Source organism: Mandrillus leucophaeus, unplaced genomic scaffold (assembly GCF_000951045.1).
Source record: "Mandrillus leucophaeus isolate KB7577 unplaced genomic scaffold, Mleu.le_1.0 Scaffold1063, whole genome shotgun sequence".
In the NCBI taxonomy this organism is placed as follows: Eukaryota; Metazoa; Chordata; class Mammalia; order Primates; family Cercopithecidae; genus Mandrillus; species Mandrillus leucophaeus.
This window is the reverse complement of record NW_012098799.1, coordinates 260,452-283,584: the sequence shown is the minus strand read 5'-3', so window position 1 is coordinate 283,584 and position 23,133 is coordinate 260,452. Positions and strand designations below refer to the sequence as shown.

At 33.6% G+C, this 23,133-nt stretch overlaps 1 protein-coding gene across 3 annotated transcripts in view; it reads right to left on the bottom strand.

Moving 5' to 3' along the window:
• Positions 1-23,133, bottom strand: part of HTR2C (5-hydroxytryptamine (serotonin) receptor 2C, G protein-coupled) — a 306,150-nt gene that overhangs the window by 48,329 nt on the left and 234,688 nt on the right. For 2 of the 3 annotated variants that reach the window (XM_011984367.1, XM_011984374.1), the window contains one exon: positions 20,901-21,101. In XM_011984367.1, the coding sequence (XP_011839757.1) occupies positions 20,901-21,101 (201 nt within the window). The remainder of the gene's footprint in view (positions 1-20,900; positions 21,102-23,133) is intronic. The other variant, XM_011984382.1, reaches the window with a different exon arrangement.

Below are 23,133 nucleotides of genomic sequence, written 5' to 3'. Positions count from 1 at the left end.
ACCATAGAATACTATGCAGCCATAAAAAAGGATGAGTTTGTGTCCTTTGTAGGGACATGGATGCAGCTGGAAACCATCATTTTCAGCAAACTATTGCAAGAACAGAAAATCAAACACCACATGTTCTCACTCATAGGTGGGAATTGAACAATGAGATCACTTGGACACAGGAAGGGAAACACCACACACCAGGGCCTATTGTGGGGCCCAAAACCTATGGGATGCAGCAAAAACAGCAAAAAGAGGGCACTTCATAGCTATAAGTGCCTACATCAAAAAAGAGGAAAAACATCAAATAAACAATCTAATAATGCATCTTAAAGAACTAAAATAAAGCAAGAGCGAACCAAACCCAAAATTAGCAGAAGAAAAGAAATAATAAAGATCAAAGTAGAAATAAATGAAATTGAAATTAAAAAATAACAAAATCAATGAAACAAAAATGAGTTTTTTTGAAATGTTAGACAAAATTGACAAACCTTTAGCCAGACTAAGAAACAAAGAGAGGCGATCCGAATAAATAAAATCAAACATGAAAAAGAAGACATTGCAAATGATAATGCAGCAATTCAAAGAATCATTAGTGGCTACTATGAGCAACTATTTGCCAATAAATTGGAAAATCTGGAAGAAATGGACAAATTCTTAGACATATACAACCTACCAAGATTGAACCAGGAAGAAATCCAAAACCTGAACAAACCAATGACAAGTAACAAGATCAAAGCCATAATAAAAAAGTCTCTCAGTAAAGAAAACCCCGGGACTTGATGGCTTCACAGATAAATTCTACCAAACATTTAAAGAACTAATGCCAATCCTACTCAAACTATTCTGAAAAATAGAGGAGGAGGGAGTACTGTCATACTCATTCTACAATGCCAGTATTATTCTGATACCACAAAACGACAGACACATCAAGACAATACAACTGGTTGGGCACAGTAACTCACACCTGTAATCCCAGACCTTTTGGAGGCCTCAGATCCCTTAAGATCAGGAGTTCAATACCAGCCTGGCCACCATGGCAAAACCTTGTCTCTACTATAAAAATTAGGTGGGTGTGGTGGTGTATGCCTGTAGTCCAAGCTACTCAGAATGCTGAGGCAGGAGAGTCACTTAAACCTGGGAGGCAGAGGTTGCAGTGAGCCGAGATCATGCCATTGCACTGCAGCCTGGGAAACAAGAGGGAAACTCCATCTCAAAATAATAATTAATAATAAAAATAACAATAATAAAACTACAGGCCAATAGCAAACCAAATTCAGCAATACATTAGAAATATCATTGATCATGACCAAATGTGATTCATCCCAGGATGCAAGGATTGTTCAACATATGCAAATCAATCAATGTGAAACATCATATCAACAGAATGAAGAGCGAAAACAGTATGATCATTTGAATTGATGCTGAAAAAGCATTTGATAAAATTCAGCATCACTTCATGATAAAAACCCTCAAAAACTGGGGATAGAAGGAAAATAACTCAACATAATAAAAGCCATATATGACAGACCCACAGCTAAGATCATACTGAATGAATAAAAACTGAAATTCTTTCCTTTAAGGTCTGGAACATAACAAGGATGCCCACTGTCACCACAAGAGAACTATTAGAACTGCTAAATAAATTTAGTAAAGTTGCAGAATACAAAATCAACATACAAAAATTAGTAGCATTTCTACTACTATTTCTACATTGTTCAGCCAACAGTGAACAATGTGAAAAAGAAATAAAAAGTAATCTCATTTAAAATAGCCACACACAGGCAATTCCTCAAGAATCTAGAACTAGAATTACCATTTGACCCACAATACCATTACTGGGTATATACCCAAAGAATTATAAATCTTGCTACTATAAAGACACACGCACACGTATGTTTATTGTGGCACTATTCACAATAGCAAAGACTTGGAACCAACCCAAATGTCCATCAGTGATAGACTGGATTAAAAAAATGTGGCACATATACACCATGGAATACTATGCAGCCATAAAAAAGATGAGTTCATGTCCTTTGCAGGCACATGGATGAAGCTGGAACCCATCATTCTCAGCAAACTATCACAAGGACAGAAAACCGAACACTGTATGTTCTCATTCATAGGTGGGAATTGAATGATGAGATCACTTGGACACAGGGTGGGGAACATCACACGCTGGGGCCTGTCGGGGAGTGGGGGACTTAGGGAGGGATAGCATTAGGAGAAATACCTAATCTAAATGATGAGTTAATGGATGCAGCAAACCAACGTGGCACATGTATACCTATGTATCAAATCTGCACGTTGTGCACGTGTACCCTAGAACTTAAAGCATAATTAAAAAAAAAAAAGAAAAATACAAAAAGTGATAACATCTGCTGAGTGACAATCCAAGAAAGATGGTGCCCTCATGTATTGCTGTTGGGAATGCAAGTAACACAGCACTTTTGGAAAGCTCTATGGCTAGAGATTTTAACTTTCCAAAATACACATACATTTTAACATGTATCATAAGATTTTGGACTGTCCCAAAGAAATAACAGCACCAGTAGATTAAGGCATATTTATGCATGAGATATAGAATGCAAAGTTACTCCAGTGGCAAAAAGCTGGAAACAAAGTGAATGCCCTTTAGTAGGTGGATGGTTGGATCAATCATGGTAGCACATTCCTGCTGTGGGTTATTATTCAGCCATTAAAGACAATGAATCAGTGGCACCAGGTTAGCCTATGGATTTCTACTAGGGACTGCTGAATGGGGAGAAATGCTGTAAGATAATATACAAGTCAATAGGAGACTGGAAAGGGACATTCACAATGTTTTTGACATGAGTCATCCTGGAAGCAAAAAGGAGGAGGAAGAGGAGAAGAAGGCAAGGAAGAAAAAAAGAAATTATTATCTAAAAATTGTTTTAAATAAATAAGTTTTTCTAAAAAAAATAGCCATACAAAAAATATCCAGGAATTAACCAAAGAAGTGAAAAATCTCTATAATGAAAACTATAAAACACTGATAAAAAAAACTGAAGGGGACACCAAAAAATGGAAAAATATTCCATGTTCATGGATTGGAACAATCAGTATTGTTAATATGTCCATACTACCCAAAGCATCTACAGATTCAATTCAATCTCTATCAAAATACCAATGACATTCTTCCACAGAAATAGAAAAAAAAAATTCTAAAATTTAGACAAAACCAAAAAAGACCTGGAATAGCCAAAGTTAACCTAGAGGAATCACATTGCCTGACTTCAAATTATACTACAGACCTAAGGTAACCAAAACAGCATGGTACTGGCATAAAAACAGACATACAGACCAAGGGAACAGAATACAGAAACCAGAAACGAATCTACACAGCTACAGTGAACTCATTCTTCACAAAGATACCAAGGACGTACAACGGGGAAAAGACAGTTTCTTCAATAACTGGTGCTGGGAAAACTTCAATAACTGGTGCTGGGAAAACTGTATATCCACATGCAGAATAATAAAACTAGACCCCTATGTATCACTATATACAAAAATCAAATCAAAATCGATTAAAGACTTAAATCTAAGATCTTAAAATATGAAACTACTGCAAGAAAACATTGGGGACAATATCCAGGACATTGGTCTGGGCAAAAATTTCTTAAGCAGTACCCAACAAGCACACGCAACCAAAGCAAAAATGGACAAACAGGACCACATCAAGTTAAAAACCTTCTGCACAACAAAGGATACAATCAACAAAGTGAAGAAACAACCCACAGAATGGGAGAAAATATTTGCAAACTACTCATCTAACAAGGCATTAATAAGCAGAATATATAAGGAACTGAAATAACTCTATAGGAAAAAGTCTAATAATCCAATCAAAAATGGGCAAAATATTTGAATAGACACTTGCCAAAAGAAGACACGCAAATGACAAACAAGCATACAAAAAAGTGCTCAACATAATTGCTCATCAGAGAAATGGAAATCGAAACTGCAATGAAACGTCATTTCACTCCCGTTAAAATGTCTTATATCCACAAGACAGGCAATAACAAAGCTGGCAAGGATGTGGAGAAAAGGGAACCCTCATAACACTGTTGGTGGGAATGTAAATTAGTACAACCACTATGGAGAATAGTTTGGAGGTTCCTCAAAAAACTAAACATTGAATCACGAGGCCAGGAGATCGCGACCATCCTGGCTAACACAGTGAAACCCCATCTCCACCAAAAATACAAAAAATTAGCCAGGTGTGGTGGCGGGTACCTGTAATCCCAGCTACTGTGGAGGCTGAGGCAGGAGAATGGCGTGAACCCGGGAGGCCGAGCTTGCAGTGAGCCGAAATTGCGCCACTGCACTCCAGCCTGGGCAACAGAACAAGACTCCGTCTCAAAAAACAAAAACAAACAAACAAACAAAAAAACTAAACATTGAGTTACCAAATGATCCAGCAATCCCACTGCCAGGTATACACCCAAAAGAAAGGAAATCGATATATCAAAGAGATATCTTCTATGTTTGTTGCAGTATTGTTTACAATATTTAAGATTTGGAAGCAACCTAAATGCCCATCAACAGAAGAATGGATAAAGAAATTGTGGCATATATACATAATGAAGTATTTTTCTGTCACAAAAAAAAAGAATGAGATCTTGTCATTTGCAACAACGTGGATGGAACTGGAGATCATTATGTGAAAGGAAATAAGCCAGGCACAGAAAGACAAACATCACATGTTCTCGCTTATTTGTGGGATCTAAAAATCAAAACAATTGAACCCATGGACACAGAGAGTAGAAGGATGGTTACCAGAGGGTGGGAAGAGTAGTTGGTGGCTGTGGTGGGGGATATGGGGATGGTTAACGGGGACAAAAAAAAAAAAAGGGAACGAATGAATAAGGCCTACTATTTGATAGCACAATAGGGTGACTACAGTCAATAATAATTAAATATTTTAAAATAACTTAAAGGGTATAATTTGATTATTTATAACACAAAGGATAAATGCTTGAGAAGACAGATATCCCGTTCCCCATGATGTGCTTATTTCACACCGCATGCCTGTTTCAAAGCTCTCATGTACCTACTGTATACCTAAAAAAATTATATATATATATAATTAAACCGTAGAAGCAAATATTAGAGCTAAAACTATAAAACTCTACAATAAAATATATGAGAAAATCTTAGTGACCATAGGTGTGGCAAATATTTCTTAAATATGACTCAAAATCATGAAGCCTAAGAGAAAAAGTCTTAATAATTTGGATTTTGAGACAATTAAAAACTTCCCCCCCAAAAAAACACCAAAACAAACAAAACTATCAGCCAAGCATACTCCATATAGCAATGCTGTCCTTCAAAAATATAGAAATAAAGTCTTCCACAGACAAGCAAAAGCTGAGGGAATTTATTACCGTGAAACCTGACTTACAAGAAATACTTAAGGGAGTTCTTCAAGTGGAAACAAAAGGACAATAATTACCATCATGAATACATACAAAAGTACAAAACTCACTGGTAGAGGTAAATACAAAAGTTACTGGTAGAGGTAAATAGATAGTAAAATCCAGGGTACTCCAATACTGTATAAATTATACGCATTGCTAGTATGAAGATGAAAGTCACAATGGTCAAAAATAACTGAAGCTACACTAAGTTGTTAAGGAACTCACAATATAACAAGACAAAAATTGTGACATCAAAAACATAAATTGTGAGGAAGGAAGGTAAAAGTCTAGAGTGTTTGTATGTGTCAGAAGTTAAGTTGTTAGCTTAAAATAGTAGATTATAACTATATGATGTTTTATATAAGCCTCATGGTAGCCACAAAACAAAAACCTATGGCAGATATACCAATGCTAAAGAAAAAGCAATGAAATCTTAGCACTACAGAAGAGTATCAATTCATAAAGGTAAACTATAAGAGAGAAAGAAAGGAACAAAATAGCTATAAAATAACCAGAAAACAAACTAGAAAATGGCAGTAGCAAGTCCTTATCTGTCAATAATAACCTTGAATGTAAATGGATTACACTCTCATCAAAAAACAGAGGGGCTGAGTGGAAAACAAAACAAAACAAAACAAGACAAGAGCCAACTATGTTGCCTACAAGAGACTCACTTGTGCTTTAAGAGCATACACACGCTGAACGTGAAGGAATGGAAGAAGATATTCCATGCAAATGTACCAAAAGAGGGAGCAGATGGCTATACTTATATCTGATAACTAGACTTCAAGTTAAAAATTTTTGCAAGAGACAAAAAAGGACATTATTTAACGTTAAAGGAGTCAATTCATCAGGAGGACATAACCATTGTAAATATTTATGCACCCAACATTGGAGCACATAAATACATACAAAAATTATTAATGGACATAAAAGAACAAAAGGATAGCAATACAATAATAGTAGGAGATTTTAATGCCCCACTTATAACAATGAATAAAGCAACCAGATAACAAATAATAAGGAAATACTGGACTTGAATTGCACTTTTGACCAAATGGAGCTAACAAACATACACAGAACTTTACATCCAACAGCAGCAGAATACACATTCCTCTCTAGTACCCATGGAGCACTCCCCAGGATAGACCATATGTTAGGCTGCAAAATAAGTCTTAACAAATTCAAGAAGACTAAAATCATATCTAGTATCACTTCAGATTACAATAACACGAAACAGGAAATCAATAATAGGAGGAATATTAGAAAATACACAAACATGTGAAAAGCAAAGAACATGCTCCTGAACAACCAATGGGTCAAAAGGGAAACTAAAAAATATATTGAGACAAACAACAATAGAAACACAACATATCAAAGGAGAGTGCTCATACACTGTTGGTAGGGAGATGAAGTAGTACTGCCACTATGGAAAACAGTATGGCGGTTCCCGAAAAAAATAAAAATAGAACTACCACATAATCCAGCATTCCCATTTCTAGGTATGTATCTCAAAGTAAGAAAATTAATATATATTGAAGAGATATCTGCACTCTCATGTTTATTGCAGCATTGTTTATAATAGCCAATATATGAAATCTACCTAAGTGTCCATCAATAGATGAATGGAAAAAGAAAATGTGGTATATACAACAATTGGAATATTATTCAGCCATAAGAAGAATGAAATCCTGTCATTTGCAGTAGCATGAGTAGACCTAGAGGTAATTATGTGAAATGAAATAAGCCAAGCATAGTAAGACAGGTTACCAGAAGCTTAGAAGGGCAAGGGAGTTGAGGGAGATGAAGAGAAGTTGGTTAAGAAGTTCAAAGATACAGTTAGATAGATGGAATACATTCTAGTATTTGACAGTTCAGTTGGGAGACTATGGTTAACAATAACCTATTGTATATTTAAAAATAGCTAGATGAGAAGAATTGTAATGTTCCCAAAACAAATATAAATGTGAAGTGGTGGATATCCCAGTTTCCCTGATTTACTCGTTACACATTCTACACAAGAATCAAAATGTCACAAGTATGCCAAAATATGTACAACTATTACATATATAAAAAGAATTAATATTGTTGAAATGTTCATACTGCCCAAAGCAATATACAGATTCAACACAACCCTTTTAAAAATCCCAATGCCTTTCTTATCAGAAACAGCAAAAGCAATAATCAAATTTGTATGGAATAATAAAAGACCCCAAATAGCCAAAACAACTCTGAGAACAAACGAAGTTGGAGGCCTCATGCTTCCTTTTTAAAGATAGTATTACAAAGTTATAGTAATCAATATGGTATGGTCCAGGCAGAAAAACAGATACCTAGACCAGTGAAACAGAATAGAGAGCCTAGAGATAAATCTAAACACAAATTGTCAATTAGTTTTTGACGAGGGCACCAATAAAACCCAATAGGAAAAAGATAATTTATTAAATAAATATGCTGTAAAACTTCTATTTCCTTATGCAAACGAATGAAATTTGACCCTTATCTGACATCATACACAAAAATCAACTCGAAATGTATGAAAGGCCTAAATACAACACTAGACAGTATAAATCTCTTAGAAGAGAACATGAAGGAAAAGTTCTTGTACATTAGGCTTGGAAATGAATTTTTGTATATCATATCAAAAGTGCAGGCTACAAAAGCAAAAATAAATAAATGGGATTAAATCAAATTAAAAAGCTTCTACACAATGAAGGAAATAATCCACCAGATGAAATGGTTCCTATGAATTGAGAAAAAAAATTTGCAAACCATATATCTGTTAAAGTGTTAATATCCAAAGCTTATAAATAACTTGTTCACACAATAATGGGAAAACAAATATCCTGTTTAAAATTAGACAAAAGACATGAATAGACATTTCTCTGTGGAAGACGTAAAAATATCCAACAAGTATATATAAGGGTGCTCAACATCAATTAATCATCAGGGAAATGCAAGTCAAAACCATTATGAGGTACCATCTCATACCAGTTAGCTATTATAAAATAGATAGCTATTATAAAACAATCAAAATACAACATATGTTGGCAAGTGTGTGGAGGAAAGGCAACATGTGTACACTGCTTGTGGGGATATAGATTGGTACAGCCATCATGGAAAACAGTATGGAGGTTCTTCAAAATTAACATTTTAGAAATATTAGAAATAGAAATGAGATCATCACATTTTAAAGATACGTGCACTCTCATGCTCATTGCAGCATTATTTACAATAGCTAAGATATAGAAACAATCTAAGAATCCATGAATGAATGATAAATAAATAAGTGGTGGCACATATGTACACACAATAGAATACTGTTCAGCCCTAAAACAGAATGAGATCATGCCATTTGCTACAACATGGATTAGCCTGGAAGACATGCTAAATGAAATAAGCCAGACACAGAAAGAAACATATTGTATGATCTCGCTTCTATGAGGAAACTAAAGAAAAACTGAAATATACAGAGATAGAGAATAAAACAGTGGGATTTGGGTTATGGGGAGACACAGGTCAAAGTACAAAATAGTAGATATGTAGGCTGAACAAGTCTAGAGATCTATCGTACAACATAAGGATAATAGATAATAAAATTATACTATGTATGGGATTCGTGCTAAATGAGTGGGTTGTAGCTGTTCTTGCCGTACACACAAAAATAGGTAACTGTAAGAGATGATGAATATATTCATTTGCTTCACTATAGTAACCTTTTTACTATCTCTATGTATCTCATAACATCCTGTTGTATACCTTAAATATATATTTTTAAAATATACATACTGCATTTTAGAAAATGCAAGCTAGTGAATAGTGACAGAAAGCAGATCAGTGATTGCTCAGGGACAGTGAAGTATGATTGAGGGAGGGAAGTATTACAAGTGGGCATAAGGAAACTTGATGGGGATGGCTATCTTTATGATCTTGAGTGTAATGATGTTTTCATGGGTTTATACATATTTTAATATTTGTCAAATTATACATTTTAAAAAGTGCAGATTATCTTACATCAACTATACCTAAATGAATCTTTTTAAAAAGGGAAGAATAATAAAGAAACGAAGAAGAAACTAGTAAAAATTGATAGATGTAAACTAAAGTATATCGTTTAAATGGTTTAAAAACTTCAACTAAAAATGAAATACTTTCAGATTTTATTAAGAAATAACTATATGCTCTTTATAAGTGAATTACTTAAAAATATAAAAAGACGGAGACTGTTTAAAAAATAGAAAATGTTATGCTATGGAAACACTAACTGAAAGAAAACTAATATATCAGGCAAAGTAGATCTTAGGGCAAAAAGTATTAGGAGAGATAAAGAGGGATATTTCATAACTATGGAAGTGTCCATCCTATAGAAAGATATAATCTTATTTATTAAAGAAACCAAGTAACATGATCTCAAAATTTATAGAACAAATGTTAAAAAAACTAAAAGGAGAGATGGACAAATCCATGATGATTGTCAGAGATTTTAACACAACTCTTGCAGTAACTAGAAAATACACATAGAAAAGTTACAAAACACACATTCTGTTACTACATCTATCGACATCAGAATATATAGTTTTTTAGGTAGACATAGAACATTTATCATGGTAAACCATATGCTGGGACAAAAGGCAATGACAATAAAAGTCAAATGATGGAACCATAAAGTGTATATACTCTGGCCACTGTGGCATTAATTACAACTCAATAAGAAAGATACCTTGAAAATTTCCTGAAGTCTGAAAATTAAACTACAGGTTTCCAAATAATCTATGGATTAAAAAAGGGAATTAGTAAATATTTTGAGCTGAAATTCAAACACATGTTAGCAGGTATGAGATACAGCTAAAGTAGAATTTAGAGAAAAATTTATAGATTTAAATGTGCATATTAGAAATCAAGTAAGGCCCAGAGTCACTGATTTAACTTTCTTCCTCAAGAAGCTAAAAAAGAGAAAATGAAACCTAAAGTAAGTAGAAAGAAGGAGGTAAAATTAGATGTCAATGACATGGAAAATGGACAAACAATGGAGAAAGTTGATGACTCCAAAAGATAATTCTTGGAGAAGTTAAAAAATTTATAAACTCTTAGTAAACTAAACACAAAAAGAGAGGAAACAAAGATAACCATTCTCAGGGTGAAAGAGGAAGTCACTACACATTATGTAGACATTAAAAGGATGGTAATTACACCACTTGATGCCAATAAATTAGAAACCTTAGAAGAAATTCTTTGACAATTACAATTTACCAAAACTAACACACACAAAAGAAAATATTAATATTGCCATTTATATTGAAGTAATTGAATCTGTAATTAAGAACCTTTACACATATGTGCACATGCATGCACATGCGTGCACACACACACAGACACAGACACATACAACCCTGCAGGCTCATTTGCTACAGTATCAAATGACTACATTCATTAATTCTTCCAAACTTTTTAAAATAAAAAGATGCAAACTTTACACAAACATATAAGGTAGGTCAAAAGGGACTGCTTCAAACTCACTTTACGAGGCTTGCATACCCTGGTACCAAAACTAGACAAGGCCACCACTAAAGAAAGTAAAATGACAAGGCAAAATCTCTCATCAGAATGGATTAAAACATAGTAACTAAAATATAAAAAATAATCATATGATATAGAAAAAAAAGCCCGTTACAAAGTGGGATTTATTTCAAGAATGCAAGATACAATAGAAAAGATATGACAGAAAAGGTGCAACAGATAATCCTTCAGATATCTGGAATGTTCTGTATTTTTTCTGGGTAGTCATTACAGAGGTGTAGACATTTGCAAAAATTTGTCAAGCTGTACACATAAGGTTTTCGAACTTTATTGTTAAATGATTTTCAACGTGTAAGGTTCATAGATACCCTAAATTCTATTCACAGACAGTTAAAGTTAGAACTACTGAACTAAGGTGAAAATGATATTTAGAATGCTGTTAAAAGATGAGACACAAAAGATATCCTGAGGTCCTGGGTTGATTTTGTGAACTATGGCTACTAATGAGTCATGAAAGTGGACAAAATTCCTTTAGGCAGAACCTTATTGGGTGTCTAAATCACTAAATCACGAATATGGTAGAGAATTGTGTGCAGCAACCCCAAATGGGCCTGGTTAAGGGGAAGGGTGAGCCAACATGCAAAACAAGATGATTAGGAAAGTCAATAAGGCATCAAAGAAGAAACAGAGAAAACAAAGTTTGAAGGAATTCTCTGAGTAATTAGGCATGGAGATTTGGAGAAGAATTTTTAGTTCCTGTTCCCCCAGGTGTAAACCAAAACACTTAAAGAAGTGAAGATGAGTGAAGATGTGCTTTGCATATGTTGAGAAGCATCTCTTTCAGAGAGAGAATAGAAGGAATGTGGATGCATAAATGAGTAACAATAGAGGCCTAAACTGAGAAAGCAACTAAGGAAATGAGAGACTAGAATGTAGGAGAAATGCTGAGGACAGGTTGTGTTCATTGGCTATGTAGGAGAAAGAGAAGGCATCTAAAATGATTCTCAGGTTCCTCTTTAGATAAATTGGAAATGCTGTTGCTGGTCGCTAGAGAAACAAACATGCAGGAGGAGGGAAAATATGGAGATGGGGGAAAAGTGATGAGTACAATCTTTGATGACGGCACTTGAGATGTGTCCAACATTCATCTCTATGTCCCTACACAGCTCAAGCTATAGATCTGGATATAATCTGATAGAAATAAACAGAAGTAATTTTTCAAGAGTCATTGGTAGATAGATTTTAATTATTTCTGTGGATGATGCAAGCCAGGAAAAGTGTGTAAGCAATTGGAAGGAACAGAAACCTGGGGAAGAATGGGGACAAAGCAGAAAATTAAGAAAATGAATTGGAGCAGACAGAGAGATAGGAGAAAAGGAAACCAAATGAAAATTGTGTCATAGCTAGCAAAGAATCAGAGACTTATGAAGAAAATATCATTGACCATATCAAATGCCACAAAGGGAGCTAGCATTGGAAACCTAGTTTTTAAAGTGTGTTCCATGAACATGTATGTGTCTCTGAAACCTTTTCAACAGTTTCATAAAGTCAAAAGTATTTTGAAATTACTTTCATAGAAATAGTAATATGTTATTTGCTATTTTCATTGTGTTTACAATTGTACTGATAATGCCACTGTAATGGTGGGTGAAACTGCAGGTGCCTTGGCATGAATCAAGCAAGTGACACCAAACTGCACAAGAAGTTATTGTATTTTTTATCACTGTGTACTTTTGGGGAAAGAAGCCAGTTTTACTTAAGAATATACTTTATGAAGTAGTAAAAAATATTAATTTTATTAAATTTCAAGGTGTGGGTACACATCTTCTTAAGAACCCATGTAAGAAAATGAGAAGTATAGGAAGAGCACATCTTCTGCATACTGATGTAAGATGGTTGCTTTGAGAAAAAGTACCTATGCAATTGTTAGAGTTGCAAGATTAACCAGCCAGGTATTTTTTCATAGACTAACATCTTTACTTGAATAAATGACTACCAGACACACTAGAGTTATTCAGATTTGAGTATTTGGCAGCTACTTTCTCAATAACGGATGACTTGAGCCTGTCAAGTTAAGCAAAAAGTAGATGCTATTTGCTGCCAATGATAAAATCGGAGGTGTCGAGTGAATAATATAATTTTTGGAAAATGTCTATTCATCCCTGGGAGCTTGAACTTTCCCAATATCTTAAGATTTTTCCATTAAGATTGATGAAAATTATCAATGTATGTGATTTTTGACATTGTATAGTAAAATATACCAACATTGAGAAAATATGCATAACTCAGTGAACCAATATTTTCTTAATGACCTATGCCTGATGTCACAATATAAATCATGGGTAAAATATCCATTTGAAGTACTGAAGTAAAGTATTCATTTGAAATATCCATTTCAAGATACATTAGTGGATTTTAATGTAACAGTCAGTGATTTGGTTTCTGATTGCACATTGCCACAGAACTTAAGAATCTACTACTTGCTGAGGCTTAGTGCACTGTCAAATAAGAATGACCACAATTATATACCACAGCAAATTGTTGCAATAAATTAGATGAAAAAAACAGAGATGAGAATCTAGCTACCTTCTATTAAGTCAGATGATTAAAGAACCTTGAAAAACTGTAAAACATTTTTCTAATGACTAGTGACATTGAGCATTTTCTTCTTATGCTTGTTAGCCATTTGTATGCCTTCTTTTGAAAAACGTTTGTTCATGTCTCTTCCCCGCTTTTTAATGGGGTTGTCTTTTGTTGTTGTTGAGTTGTTTGAGTTCCTTATAGACTCTGGATTTTAGTCCCTTGTTAGATGTATAGTTTGCAATATTTTTTCCCATTCTGCAGGTTATCTGTTCACTCTGTGGATTATTTATTTTCTGCACAGAAGCTTTTTAGTTTAAACCCCATTTGTCTATTACTGTTTTTGTTGTTTGCGCTTTCAAGGTCTTGGTCATGAATTCTTTGCCTAGGCCAATGTCCAGCAGAGCTTTTTCCTAGGTTTTCTTCTAGTGTTTTTGTAGTTTCAGATATCACATTTAAGGATTTCATCCATCTTGTGTTAATTTTTGTATATGGTGAGAGGGATGAGAAATTATTTAATGGGTACATCGTACATTACCGAGTGATGGTTACACTAAAAGCCCAGGCTTCACCACTATACTCTATATCCATGTATCAAAACTGCACTGGTACCCCCTAAATTTATGCAAATTTAAAAAAGAAAACCCTGTAAAACAATGTCACTCTTCTTGCTGATTTTGTTTTGGAAAATATAGCTTTTTTTACAGAACTAATTATTTATGTTAACATGTAATTGGTTTACTACTGTTATTTTAAATAAAAGTAGACAAAAATAATTTAAAACTTTAATTTTAATTTCAAAGACATTAAGTGCTGATGGATATAACTCATATAAAGGCAAACTCTTTGGAATCCTTAATAATATTTGAGTATGCAGAGATCATGAGACCAAAAAGTTTGAGAATTCATAAATTAAACAATTAAGTAGTCACTAGTGAATGCGTAGAAGACAGATTGGTTGTGTGGTAAAGCTAAAAAATTGATTCTTATGAGATGTAATATAAATGTTGATAAGGAAGACGTGAGAGTGACATATAGGTTTGGAAGACAAAGTGGCCACTGAGGGAAGAGAGAGACCCTCTCACATTGTTTTATATTGTTTTATACTCAGTACCTCTTTTAAGTAAAGCACCAAGGAAGTGAAACCAAAGACAGGCAGCCCGGCGCCAGGCCGGAAACCAGGCCTGGGCCTGCCTGGCCTAAACCTAGTAATTAAAAATCAACTCATGACTAAGAAACCAATGTTATCCATAGATTCCAGACATTATATATTGTGTTGAAGAACACTGTGAAACTCCCTGCTCTGTTATAGTTCATTCTGACTACCAGTGCATGAAACCCCTGTCACGTATCCCCTAGATTGCTCAATCATGACTCTTTCATGTGAAATCTTTAGTGTTATAAGCCCTTAAAAGGGACAGAAATTGTGCACTCAGAGAGCTCGGATTTTAGGACGTTAGCTTGCCGATGCTCCCAGCTGAATAAAGCCCTTCCTTCTACAAGTTGGTGTGTGAGAGGTTTTGTCTGCGGCCCATCCCGCTACACCACCACCTAAATTAGTATATAGATTAGAGAAAGCATTTTTAAAATTCAGTTGTTCATTTTTTCTTAAATTAAATTATAAATTTAAGGAGATCCCTATCAAACTATCCAGGCTTTTAGAGTAGAACAAGGCAAGCTAATGTTAACATTAATATGGAAAATTAAACTTTCAATAATGTCTATACAACCTATAAAAAATGCCTAATGAATAGGGAGTAACCATGTCAGATAATAATATTTATGTAATAGCATTTATAATTAAAAGTGTGAAATTGGCATTTGATTAGATAGAGTAGTGGAATAGAATGTAAACTTCAGAAACAGGTCCAGGCATATAAGAATATCTAATATATTATAAAGATGGCATCTCAAATCACAGGACAGATGGACTTTTTAAATAAATGGCATGAGACAATGGAAGAATTAATTTTAAGAGACTAAAATTGAATGTGTATATCACAACATACAATAATAAACTCCAAATGTATCAGACGTCTAAATGTAAAAAATGAGAAAAATATGTGTGATTTATTGTCTAACCTGAGTTGGGGGAAAGGATTTGTTGCTATTACTGTCAACATAAAAAGGAAATCTGATTGACAAGATGAACTACATGAAAATAAAATAATTTTGTATGGCAAAATACCATAACTATATCACATAGCAAACAGACGATGTTTTCATTTATAACATGTAAAATGGTTAGTGTCTATAATTTATAAAGAGCTATTAAAATTAAGAAATAAAAATGTAAAAAAATCAGAAAAAATGAGCAAAATGACACTTAAAACTGATTTAGCAATGGCACTTAAGTGGTTTTCATACGTTTAATCATATGAACTTCAGTCAAATAAAATAGATGCAAATTAAAACTACACTGAGGTAACATTTCTCACTTATGGGATTTTGCAAAATTTAAAAAGTTTGAAAATAAACTTCATTAGCAAGGCTTTGGGGAAACAGAGGCTTTCTTGCATTGCTGGTGGGAATGCAAAATGGTTCAACCCCTTACTACATATACCCCTTGATCAATCAACTCCTGATATAAGAATTTATTTAGAATATAAATTCTGAATACATTTGAGCAAGAATTTATTTAAAAGAGAAACTTCCAACAATATGAAACACACACATGAATGCGCACACACACTCACACACACACACAGGACAGACACACATGCACGCACACACACACAGGACAGACACACACACACACACAATTATTCCTAGTAGAATTATTGTTAACTTCCAAATATTGGAAACAACTTACTTGATTATACACAGAAGATTGGTTAAATAAAGTATATCTACAAAATCTATTACTAGTGAGTGTAAAAAAATAATAGAATGAATTTAGCTTTTAATTGGAGTATTTAGGCCATTTACATGATAAAGTTGGGTGCATAGCTATCATCTTACGAATTGATAGAGTGATTCCCAGGACATATTACCAAGTAAAAGAACAAAACAAAACGAAGTATTAATTTGTATGTAGCATTTTATATTTTAATTTAAGAATGGAAAAATAACAATATGTGTATTTGTGTATAATCAATTTTTGCAAAAATAAACTCAAGAAGTATGCCCTAGAAACTAATGAACAGGTTAACCAAGGAATAGAAGAGGAGATGACTCTTCTCTGAGTATATTATTTGCCTAGTTTTGACTGTTGGAGAATCATATTAAGGTTTTACATATTAAAAAATAGAGTCAACAAGGTTGGGGAATGCATGCAAAAACAAAACAAAATCCCCAAATGTGAACAATTGGTATCACAACCACGGAGAAAAAAAAATCAAACTAATCCCAGCATTTTGAAGACAATGCTTTGACTATAAAAATTCAAACTAATTCCAGCATTTTGAATACGATGCTTTGACTATATGCTCTTGGTGGAAATCATTCTAAAGATAAAACTGCAATGAAAATTTAAACATAGCATTTCATTTATTGGTAGTGGTATGTGTATAGAAATTCTGAAAGTAATTTGTTGTATTATAGGATATAGAAAATATAAATAATAAATATATCAGTGGTTTGGGGACAAACTTACTCACTGTGAGAAAAATGAGGAAAAATAAGGAATTGGGAAGCAGCAAAAGAATCCTGTGTTCATGGATTGGGATTAAAGGTATTGATATATAGGAGCAATGATATTAGCAATGACCTTACTGAGCTTCTACATCTTGCTTTATAAAACAATTGCCCACTAAAAGAGTTTCTTTTAAGAAATGACTAATTTTGGAACTGGAGCATGGGAAGTAAAAGGTGAGTCTGGCAAATGCTCAAAAGCTGATGGGGTATATGAAAAGGAGTTCTTATTAGAAAAATATGAGACAATTTGAGCATCAAAATAATTAAGGGCAATCATGAATCATATATATTACACTGAATACAAAAGAATCCAGGAGTCCCCACCAACATGAACTAATAAATAACAAAGACTTGGAGGGAAAGCCCTTCCTTACAGTATAATACCAACAAATAAAGGCAGAAAGAATAATAAAGTGAGAAAAATTATCATTGTATCACCTTAGTAATAAATAGCTTAGAGAAGAATCATCAATGGATTTGAAATCCATTAGGCCAAAGTTTATTGGGAAACAATTTCTTAATTTCCAAATATATGAAGGTTTTTCTACTATTTTCAAGTCATTTCTATTTCTTTTGAATTTCAGTCAAAGAATAAACAATTTATTCCAACCCTTTGAAATATATTGAGGAATTACTTTATGGTCAGTTTTGATAAATATTTCTTGTGCAATGATGGGAATATGTATTCTTCACTTGTCAGTGAGTTCAGGTTTGTTAATTGTTTTCATACAATCGCTGAGAAGGATGTGCTAGGATCATATGCCATGACTGCAGACTTGTCTATCTGTCCCTGAAGTTCTGTGCTCTTTTACTTTATAATGTATATACTATGTATATTACATATGTATCTACATATAATTACATACAAATTTATTACATTGTCTTCCAGGTGTATTAAATCTTTCATCATTAAGTAATCTTCTGTTACTGGAGTATTTGGTTTTTGCCAAAAAGTCTATTTTGACCAATATTAATATAACTATACAGTCTTTCTCTTGGATAGTGTTTAAATGGAGGAATTTTTTTGTTTGTTTTCATCCTTTTACTTTCCTTAGGCTTTACATATGCCTTTTGTAACATATAATTGTCCTATTTTTCTGAAAGCCTATATGACAGTCTTGGAATCCTTAGTGATTAATGTAATTAAGGATATGTTTGGTTTTAATTCTGCCATTTAGTATACATTTGATTGTTTTCTATCTTTTATTGGCTCCTTTTGGATTTATTTTATTATTTCATTTTATCTTTTATTTGCAGGGACAGAGTCTTGCTCTCTCACCAAGGCTGAAGTGTCGTGGCATGATCGTAGCTCACTGCAGCCTCAAGATGCCTGAGTTCAAGTGATCTTCCTGCCTCAACCTTCTGAGTAGCTAGGGCTACAGGCACATGCCACTACACCCAGCTAATTTTTATTATTTTATAATAATCTTCTGTAAATTTGGAAATTCGCCATCTCTAATCTGCTACAGAGTTCTTAGGTTTTCATTTTTTAATTAATTTGTTTTGTGTGTGTGACAGAGTCTCACTCTGTTGCCCAGGCTGGAGTGCAGTGGCATGACCTCAGCTCACTGCAGACTTGACCTCTGGGAGTCAAGTGATCGTCCCGCCACAGCCTTCCAAGTAGCTGGGATTACAGGCGTGTGCTACCATAGCTGGCTAATTTTTGTATTTTTAGTAGAGATGGGGTTTCCTCATGTTGTCCAGGCTGGTCTTGAACCCCTGGCCTCAAGTGATTCGCCTGCATCGGCCTCCCAAAGTGCTGGGATTACGGGTGTGAGACACTGTACCTGGCCCTTAGTTTTTCATACTATGCTTAAGCTCCATATTTTCTAGGTGTTTCTCAAATCTTAATGTCATTCTTTATAGTTTGTACTTTCTTGCTGAAGTGTTTAAGATCAGCATGTAATTTCCATGTGCACATTCTAAATAATTATTTAAAGTCTATGTCTGATAATTCAATTATCTGAAATGTTCGTAAGTTTATTTCTATTATCTTTTATTGTCCCATACCTGATTCATGTTGTATTGTCTTTTCATATATCTGCATATCATTGTATTTCAGTGACAGCATTTGAAAATTATTGAAAGAAATAAGTTGAAACCTAGGATGATGGTTTTTTTTGTTTGTTTATGCCCCAAAATTGGAAACCTGAATAATATGAAATCATCTTAATCCAATTTTAAGGCCCAAGATTTCTCTCATTTACATAGATGACGAAGACTGAATTCCGTGTCTATGGTGATTTAATCCTGGTCGATCCATATTCCTAGTGTCTGGTTCTTTGTGATCCCAGAATTAAATTCAGGTTGATTGGCCCTTGCCAGACTCTGTATTCCTACTTTAGTCTCCTTTGCTTGTGAGTCAGAAATGATCGTCTCCACCTGTCAGTCATATCGTCAGGTTTATCATGCATCATTGGCAAAAGTGAACTAGAAGTCATAATCATTTTTCTTGGGTTTTTGTCTTTTTCTGGATCTTAGCCAATAACAATTTCTACTTCATTAGCTTCTCAGGGCTTTTAGTATTTTATCCATGTGTTTATTTGCCTTTAGCACAAGAGTCATTGCAAATTACTCAGTCTTTCATTACTAGAAGCTGATGCAACAATATTCTATTTTGTCTGTGTATTTCCTTTGTAAGCACCATAAAAGCTGGTATCTTTTTAGATGAACTCTTTGGGATGGCCGGGGCAAAATCTGTGAACCCTTGAATTTGTAAGTCAATTTGTTATGTAAACTCCTTTTTTTTTCTTTTGGGACAAGCTTCACGACTTTTTATTCAAAGGTGTCTGTGCTATACACAGGCGGAACAATCTACAATAGAGCAATCTTAAAACTTAAATGTATTTGATCAATAAACCCAGAGTCAAAATATTTAGATCATATTAGTGAAGATTAAATAGAAGTATTGATCTTGTTGCACACTTTACCTGAATCTTTTACAAAAACATAAATTTGAAGAAAAATTATTTAATGGGACATAAGTTAAACTCCAACTGGAAGAGGAAAAAAACAGGAATGTAAAACCCCTAAATTCCAATTGTTTAAATTTCTTGGCTTTAATATTAGCACTGTTAAGGCATTTATGAATACCTCAAATATAAGCCATAAATAATCATTTCTTTCCCTTTAAACTGCTACAAATCTTTAAAGAAACAAGTATCTTTTTTTTCTTTTTGTATACCCAGAATTCAAGAAGACAATTAAAACTGAGAGAAAATAGTACATTTTAGGTGTCATAGCAATGGAAATTTAGAAATATTTACGTCATGAAGATTTAGATTGTATTATTAATTTTTCTACTGAAAAAGATAGGAATTCAGAATAAAAATACTAAGGTTAATATTCTGGGATACAAGTAACTTTTCAAGATAAGATTGAAAGTTATATTTTTAAAATTTAGACTTTAATTTAATTAGACTTTATGTCTTTCTCATTTTCAAAGCATTTCAAATATTTCAAATATTTTGTATCTGTGTTGCAGAATTCATTGGCATCCTAACGCATAAAATAATTTAGCAGCATAAATGGAAACTTTATATTTACATATCATATACATTACATTCCTTTCATTATTGTTAACCTAAATATCAGATAAATAGGTTAAGAATAATTACTAAATAAAAGAACCCGATCAAACGCAAATGTTACCAGTCGACGTCTGTACGTTGTTCACAGTACATAATCCGAAAGTATTGAGCATAGCCGCTGCAATTCTTATGGCCAAAAAGTTTTATTTACCTATAGAAATTGCCCAAACAATAGCAATCTTCATGATGGCCTTAGTCCGCGAATTGAAACGGCTATGCTCAATAGGATTACGTATTGCTACATACCGATCCAGCGATATAGCGCAGAGGTGCATGATGGACGCTGTTGAAAATAAAACATCTAAAGAAATCCAGACGGGGCACAAATATCTAGGTAGTGGCCAGACATAATCTGAAAGAGAGCAGAGAGAAGACAAGAACATGTCATCCAAATTGTACTGACTATAGTCTTAAATTTTAGTCTGCTTATATTTTCCACTCATATCTAAACCTTTTAAAGAAAGTGAAATTTAGGAAGCATTATTTTCCGTAGTGATGATGATCATCATCATGATAATGATACTGTCAGTGTGACATACATTTTAATGAGGTAAAATTTAAACAACATAAAATTAATCTCTTTATAGTGTACAATCCAATAGCATCTAGTACATTCACAATATTGTGCAACTAGCACCTGTCTCTACTTCAGAAACATTTCATCACTCCGAAAGGAAACCGCATACCGTTAAACAGTTACTCCCCACTCTCCAGTCAACCAGCCCTTAGTAATCTCTAATTTGCTTTCTTTCTTTATGGATTTAACTAATTTGAATATTTAATATAAATAGAATCATACAATTTGTGACTTTTTGTATCTGGCTTCTTTCACCTAGCTAATGTTTTTGAGGTTTACCTATTTCGTAGCATGTATCAATACTTAATTCTTCTTTGTGGCTGTTGCTGTTATCAATTGAGGTTGTTTTTTTTTTTTTTTTTTTTTTTTTTTTTTTTTGTTTTTTTTTTTTTTTTTTTTTTTTTTTGGAAACTGTTGCAAATAGAATTGTTTTGTTAAATTCTTTCATGGATTGTTAATCGCTGTGTATAGAGCTACAAATGTCCTGCAACTTTGCTGAATTCATTTACTAGATCTATGTTTTGTGTTGACTCTTTGGGATTTTCCATATATAAGATAATGTCTTCTGCAAATAGAAGTAATTTTATTTATTCTTTTCCAATTTTCCTCTCCCTTTTATTTCCTTTCTTTGCCAAATTTCTCTACATAGAATTTTCAGTACCATGATAAATAGAAGTAATGAAGGTGGGCATTCTGCCTTTTTTCCCTGATCTTAGAGGAAAATCAGTCTTTCACTATTGACTGGGTTTTGTTTTCATTTTTGTTTTTTATAAATGCTTGTCAAGGAAATTTTCTTTTATTCCTAGTTTGTTGAAAATTTTTTTATCATAAAAAAGTGATGGAGTTTTGCAAATGCTTTTTCTACATCAATTGACATAATCATGTGGTTTGCATACCTTCATTCTATTAATGTGATACATTACATTGATTAGTTTCTGTATGTTGAATCCCTGTGATAAATACCATTTAGCAATGGGTATATAATATGGTGCTGAATTTAGTTTGCTAGTATTTTATTGAAGACTTTTGCATTTATGTTAATAAACAATACTAATCTACAGTTTTCTTGTAACATCTTTAGTTGGCTTTGATATTAAGATAGTGCCGGTCTAATAGAATGTATTACAAAATGTTTCTTCATCTTCTACTTTTTAGAAGACTTTGAGAAGAATTGGTGTTAATTTTTGAAATGTTTGGTTAAATTCAAAAGGAAAATTTCTTGTCTTGAACTTTCATTGTTGAGAGGTATTTGATTACTGATTCAATGCTGTTACTTTTTATATGACTCTTCAGATTCTCTATTTCTTCTTGAGTCACTTTTGGTAGCCTGTGTGTTTTTAGAAATTTTTACATTTCATGCAGGTTATTTAATTTACTGGTGTATAATTGTTCATTGTATTGTTTTATAATCCTTTTATTTTATTTTATTTTTTTGAGATAGGATCTTGCTCTGTTGTCCAGGCTAGTTTGCAGTGGTGCAATAATGGCTCACTGCAGGCTCAAGCAATCCTCCTAACTAAGCCTCCTGAGTAGCTGGGGCAACAAGCATGTGGCACCATGCCTGGCTAATTTTTAATTTTTTTTTTTTGAAGAGATGGGTTTTCACTATGTTGCCTAGGCTGGTCTTGAACTCATGGGCTCAAGTAATCCTCCCACCTTGGCCTCCCAAAGTGCTAGGATTACAGGCATGAGCAACCACACCAGGAGGATTGGTCAGCCACTCTTTTTAATTTCTGTAAGGTTAATAGTAACGCCCCCATTTTCATTTCTGATTTTAGTAATTTGTGTCTTCTCTTTTTTCCTTAGT